General features: G+C 49.4%; 2 protein-coding genes across 2 annotated transcripts in view; one reads left to right on the top strand and one right to left on the bottom strand.

The window, feature by feature from the left end:
- The window catches only part of glud1a (glutamate dehydrogenase 1a), a 20,789-nt gene extending 16,376 nt beyond the window's left edge, over positions 1-4,413 (bottom strand). The window contains 2 exon segments of the mRNA XM_034145604.1: positions 3,874-3,886; positions 3,888-4,413. Coding sequence (XP_034001495.1) covers positions 3,874-3,886; positions 3,888-4,238 — 364 coding nt within the window. The 5' untranslated portion in view covers positions 4,239-4,413.
- shld2 (shieldin complex subunit 2) overlaps positions 4,045-6,928 on the top strand; it is a 27,079-nt gene continuing 24,195 nt past the window's right edge. Inside the window, 3 exon segments of the mRNA XM_034145607.1 lie at positions 4,045-4,232; positions 5,442-5,728; positions 5,906-6,891. Coding sequence (XP_034001498.1) covers positions 5,458-5,728; positions 5,906-6,891 — 1,257 coding nt within the window. The 5' untranslated portion in view covers positions 4,045-4,232; positions 5,442-5,457.

Raw genomic sequence — 6,928 nt, 5'->3', positions numbered from 1 at the left:
ATATATATATATATATATATATATATATATATATATATATATATATATATATATATATATATATATATATCTGCGTAATGGTTGGCATAGGAACCTTTATGAACATTAAAGCATGGAGACATGTCCCAGTCGAGACGAGTTAATGATGAGTGTGAGTTACTGTGAGCAGTGGGAGGAGTGCGTGATGGAGTAGAGAGTGAGGCGTTGGCAGGAGAGAGTGAGTCAGCGAGGGCGCGGCGCCTCACATGAAACTGGTTTAAAGGAGCAGGACAAAGACTCTGATTTGCCTTCAGTAAAAACAGCCGCACCCTGGACTAAAGCTGCAGGTACATCTCTCTCTTGGGTGGGTCTGCGTTACAGAGGCAGTGGAAAGCTACAGAGAGCAACTCAAAGGAAACGTTTGCAACAGGAAGCTGCAAGTAGATAGGGTACTGGAGGGGCTTTGTATTTCTACATGACACACTGCTCATAGGGTCCCTGGAAGAATCCACGGCTGCTAGTAAAACAAAAAATGTCATTATCCGATTAGAGTTCAGTGTTTCCCCGTAGGGTCAGAGCAGCGGCTCGGCAGCGCGTGACGCGGAGCGGGGGAATGCTTTAGTGCAGTGGTTCTGAAATGGGGGTACGCGGACCCCTAGGGGTACGTTGGAGTACTGCAGGGGGTACGTGAGATTTATTTTATGTTAATGAAAAAAAACAACATAATTAATGCATTAAACAAACTACTAATAGTAGATGAACTACTTTATTCAAAAGTTTACAGTAATTCTGGAAAATAAAATGGGGAAAAATAAACGGGGTGCTCTCTTTTCCTCTCTCTCGTCTCCTGACAGCCCGTCAGTCTCGTGCAGCTCGCTGAACCTGTAATAAGTGGCCCAACAGTAAAGAATACACATATTTATAACTAGTTTAGCTAGTTCCAGAGTAGATAAACTAGCTAAGTGTGTTAGGTCTAACTCTTAGTGTATTTTGCTCCACTAAACGGTCCGTCACAGCGGGTGGAGCTGTGATCCGGAAGAGCTGTGTGTTCTCTGTCAGCAGCAGCTGATCTGATCTCTGATCTCTCTCTCGTGTCCGGTTAGACTTCACTCGCGTTTATGTCCAAATCTATCAGATCTAGCTAGTTCTAGTTAATGATATGACTGCCTGCTTATCAAAGGACCTAAACAATAAGTGTTGCTTGGCAACGGCTTGTGGCTGCAAAGTATAGTGCAGCATTATGCATATGTTTATATGAGGGGTAAAAATCCCATGCTCATAAAATGCTCATATATTTGTTTCTCTTCATTCTCCACGCCCCAAAATAAATAAATAAATAAACACATTTTAGGAAAAGTTATGAAGTTTGAGCAGTGTGGGTTTTATATGAACAGAGTTACACATATTTCAAAACACAAAGTGTAATAACTGCAGGTGCCTCCCTGTCAGAATGACAAAGATCCTCAGTGAAGCACAAGCCCATGTTTCTCACTACATTGGAAGAACAACTTATTAAAAAGATCAGTTCAATGTAACTAATGTCGTCTCAGTGTTAGTGCATGATGTTCAAATTGGTTTGCCATGAATGTAGTGATGGATTGTAATCATTTGAAATGTAGCATTTAAGTGTTTCTCAGTTACAAGGTTGTTTTAATAAATCAGACACTGATGGGGCAAGGCTCAGGCTGTACTGTACCTCTTTGTATAGGCTTTTTGTCCCTAACAAATAGTGTTGGCGCTGATCAGGGGGTACTTGGCTGCATTTTTTTTTTTCAAAGGGGGAACATTATTGAAAAAAGTTTGAGAACCACTGCTTTAGTGCACCAAGTATGTCTCCATGTGTCTGCCTGAGCCTCCAGAGGCTCCTGGGGCTCCAGTCAGTACATACAGTGGCAATGTCTCAAGATTTAGCCAAATACAACTTTATTGAACTCACAGGAACACTACATACTGAGCTGGAGTTTCCTGAACATCGTCTTTTGGAGTGAGGACTCTCTTTGACCTCATTTGAATCTTCCTCTCTGAGACACACCTCGTTTACATCCTGACCCTGAGCCGGAGAACAGGTTCCTCTCCTCTGATCACACACTCAGAACCACACACAGGTTCCTCTCCTCTGATCACACACTCAGAACCACACACAGGTTCCTCTCCTCTGATCACACACTCAGAACAACACACAGGTTCCTCTCCTCTGATCACACACTCAGAACCACACACAGGTTCCTCTCCTCTGATCACACACTCAGAACCACACACAGGTTCCTCTCCTCTGATCACACACTCAGAACCACACACAGGTTCCTCTCCTCTGATCACACACTCAGAACAACACACAGGTTCCTCTCCTCTGATCACACACTCAGAACCACACACAGGTTCCTCTCCTCTGATCACACACTCAGAACCACACACAGGTTCCTCTCCTCTGGAGTCTGCTTCCTTCCTAGAACAGGATCAGTGCCCTGCAGGGCGATCACCTCCTGATCAAACTCAGTTATTGATCGATCTCGATCTCGATCTCGCACACACACACACACACACACACACACACACCACACACACACACACACACACACACACACACACACACACCACACACACACACACACACACACACACACAACACACACACCACACACACACACACACACACACACACACACACACACACACTACCACACACACACACACACACACACACACCACACACACACACACACACACACACACACACACACACACACACACACACACACCACCACAACACACACACACACACACACACACACACACACACACACCACACACACACACACACTACACCACACCACACACACACACACACACACACACACACACACACACACCACACACACACACACACACACACACACACACACACACTTCTGTTCGGGGACTTGAACCGGCGACCCTACGGCTCCCAGTCCCTACTGAGTGAGCCACTGCAGGGGGTCCTGAAGTTAACAGGTTGAACTCACCTCCCTGCAGGGGGTCCTGAGGTTAACAGGTTGAACCCACCTCCCTGCAGGGGGTCCTGAGGTTAACAGGTTGAACTCACCTCCCTGCAGGGGGGTCCTGAGGTTAACAGGTTGAACCTCACCTCCCTACAGGGGGTCCTGAGGTTGAACTCACCTCTCTACAGGGGGTTCCTGAGGTTGAACTCCACCTCTCTACAGGGGGTCCTGAGGTTGAACTCACCTCCCTGCAGGGGGTCCTGAGGTTAACAGGTTGAACCCACCTCCCTGCAGGGGGTCCTGAGGTTAACAGGTTGAACTCACCTCCCTGCAGGGGGTCCTGAGGTTAACAGGTTGAACTCACCTCCCTACAGGGGGTCCTGAGGTTGAACTCACCTCTCTACAGGGGGTCCTGAGGTTGAACTCACCTCTCTACAGGGGGTCCTGAGGTTGAACTCACCTCCCTGCAGGGGGTCCTGAGGTTAACAGGTTGAACTCACCTCCCTACAGGGGGTCCTGAGGTTGAACTCACCTCTCTACAGGGGGTCCTGAGGTTAACGGGTTGAACTCACCTCCCTACAGGGGGTCCTGAGGTTGAACTCACCTCTCCACAGGGGGTCCTGAGGTTGAACTCACCTCCCTGCAGGGGGTCCTGAGGTTAACAGGTTGAACTCACCTCCCTACAGGGGGTCCTGAGGTTGAACTCACCTCTCTACAGGGGGTCCTGAGGTTGAACTCACCTCTCTACAGGGGGTCCTGCTGTTAACAGGTTGAACTCACCTCCCTACAGGGGGTCCTGAGGTTGAACTCACCTCTCTACAGGGGGTCCTGAGGTTGAACTCACATCTCTACAGGGGGTCCTGAGGTTGAACTCACCTCTCTACAGGGGGTCCTGAGGTTAACAGGTTGAACTCACCTCCCTTGCAGGGGGGTCCGGTGCTGGCTGTGTTGGGCTCGGTACGCCTCGATCACCTCCCACTCCCCGCAGTCCTTCTTGATGGGGAAGTTGACGCTGAGCACGTGGTTGCACGGTTTGATGACCCTAAGGATCCCGCGCACGCGCTTCCTCTTCTGCTCCTGTGTCTCGCGCGTCTTCAGGCCCTCCACGAGCCGGTCCTCCACGATGGCGGCCCCGCGGTCGAAGAAGCCCTCCACCATGGAGAAGAAGTTCGGATCATCGCTGCTGTCCGCGGCCTGGCTGTAGGCGCGCGTGCCGCAGAGAGAGGCCCACGGGCCGGAGAGAGAAGCCCGGGGGAGCAGAGAGCCGAAGCACCGGTACATTATCGCTCTATTACGGAGGTTTAGAGCAGTTTAAAGAGTTCTGGAGGGAGAGCAGAGAGGAAGATCTGCGGGGAAACACTCACTATCCCGCAGCACGAGCTCCGCCTCCTGCCGCACCTCCTGCCGCGCGTGCGTGACAACCTGTGCGCGTGCGGGTGCTCGTGCAGCTATATGTATTTAAAGTGTAGGCACGACTCGCACGAGACCGTTTATAAACAAACTGCTGTAACCCGGAAATGTGATGCTAAACTTTAGCTAAACTTTAGCTAAAGTTGAGCTACAGCCTGTTTCTCGCCGTCCCTGAGACGCAGAGCGTGGACATAAACCGACACAGAAGTGTAGAAAGTGAACATTATATGGCATATATGTGTATTTTATACTTATGTGACATGTTTTCAGTATGTTTGTGTTGTTTTAAATGAGCGCTGAGCTAGCGAGAGTTGCTGCAAAGGACGCTTCCGGTTGGCAAAATAAAAGCATATTAACACAACTTTTCTTCATTCATTTAACTATTTAGTTTAATACGGAATATACACTCAAATAAACGGCTCAAGACCATTTAATTGTTTCTTCAACCAATCAATATTTAACCGTATGATTTTAATAAACAATAAGTTGGGGCTCTTATGTTGAAATCCAAAGGTTTTTACTGGCTAATTTTAACTTCCTGCCATGCGGGTTCCCGTCACCGCCTCGGGAGCGCGCCTCGGTAAAACCCAAGTGTGTGTGTGTGTGCGCGTGCGTGTGTACTTCACAAAGGTAAGGAGAATAATTCCAAAATAATGTAAATATTTATAAACAATATTAAAATATCCAAAAATAATAGTGATATTAAATCCTCAGACATGTTTTCCCTTTGAAAACTTTTTTTTCTCTTCTTTGGAGAATAAATGCCTTTCTTTAAATCTGTATTCAACCCCCTCCCCCCCCCCCATGCTGAACCTCCCCATCATCCTGCCCCCTGATTGGTCGAGCCGTGTTATTGCTCCCAGCTGTGAAACACCCATGATGGAAGCATGTTGGGCTGTTTCTGCCGAGTCATGGTTATAAATCCAGATGTTGTTATGAAGCGCTGAGAGGATCTTTATTTAAGCTGAAAGTATTTAGATTAAAAACTGTATGAGAAAAACACAAAATACAAAAACCTCAAATGTCTTATTTTAAATAAAGTCTAACTTCTTTCTCTTGAATAAACTCCTGTAGTCTCTCTGCGGTCGGTATGTCTGACCGTCAGAAGATCCACGTGTTCCTGGGGGCTCCTCCGACGACCCGCGGCCCAGCATCAGGGCCTCCAGCTGGGGGAGAGGAGGAGCGGAGACCCCCTGCTGACTGGAGACCCCCTGCTGAATGGAGACCCCCTGCTGACTGGAGACCCCCTGCTGACTGGAGGCCCCCTGCTGACTGGAGGCCCCCTGCTGACTGGAGACCCCCTGCTGACTGGAGACACCTGGAGCTCCGCTGGCAGGACGGACACCTGAAGGCAGCACCAGGTGAGAACAATTTAGGATTTGCTAAAAAACTTCAATAAAATAATTTGCTAAAATAAATGACACTAAACATTTTTTTTTTTAATTTGCACAAAATAAAGTTTGGATTTAGTTAAAATATTTAAATGAATTCTCCAAACTGAACGGGGAAAATAAAACGATTTCCTCTCTGTTTTTCAGACGTGACAGGAAGTCGTCTGCCTGAGGAAGCGATCGTCCCGGAGAGCGAAGAACCTTTTACTTTACGGAGCGATGAGACGGATCAGGAACACAGGAAGCCTGAATCTGATTGGACGACAGAGGAAGACCCCCGACAGGAAGTCCAGTGTTCGGCTTCGGTTCTGGAGTATCTGGACAGCTGTTTCTCTGCACACCGCTCCCCCCGGACTCCTCTCTCCACACACACTCACTTCCTGTCCACCTGGACGCTCAGTCAGGCCTTAATCCTGAAAGGCAGGCACGCCGTCCAATCAGCATTCAGCCCTGAGAGAACTCTGCCTCCTCAAGCCCCGTCTGAAAATGTGTCACTTCAAGCTCCGCCTCTTCAAACCCTAGCCCCTCAAATACTGCCTCCTCAAACTCCGCCTCGTCAAACCCCGTCTACTCAAACTTTGTCACCTCAAGCTCCGCCTCTTCAGACCCTATCCCGTGAAATACGCCATTCCCAAGCCCCGCCTCCTCAACGTTTTCCTCCTCAAACCCCGCCCCTTCAAACCCCACCTCCGCAAACCCCGCCTCCTCAACTTCTGCCCCCTCAAATACCCCATTCACAAACTCCGCCTCCTCTATCTCAAGCCCCGCCTCTTCAAACCCCGCCTCCTCAAGCCACGCCTCCCTCGATGTCCTCCAGCACCCCGGAGCTCTTCAGCCCTTTGAGTTTGTCTCCTTTAGCGTCTTCCCTGGAGCTCTTTAGCGCCCCCTGCTGGACGGAGGGTGGTGTAGTGGTTGAGGTAACCCCCGACGGCGTGCTGATGTCCCAGAATGCCGAGCGGCGAGACTCCCCCTCCAAATCCCCGGACAAAAAGAGAGCTCGGATCTCAGAAACCCCCAAATCCCGAGGCGGTCCCACCCTCCTGAACGAGTGTGCCCTTCAGGGGGGTCGCTACTCGGTACTGGTGGCCGTGGTGCACCCCTCCCACCTGAAGGAGATCAAGGTGGGTGGAGCCGCTACGACACGTCGTCCACCGAGGGGTTCAGTGCTTG

This window comes from Trematomus bernacchii, unplaced genomic scaffold (assembly GCF_902827165.1).
Source record: "Trematomus bernacchii unplaced genomic scaffold, fTreBer1.1, whole genome shotgun sequence".
Taxonomy (NCBI): Eukaryota; Metazoa; Chordata; class Actinopteri; order Perciformes; family Nototheniidae; genus Trematomus; species Trematomus bernacchii.
The sequence above is the reverse complement of the archived record's forward strand: the minus strand, read 5'-3'. Positions and strand labels throughout refer to the sequence as shown.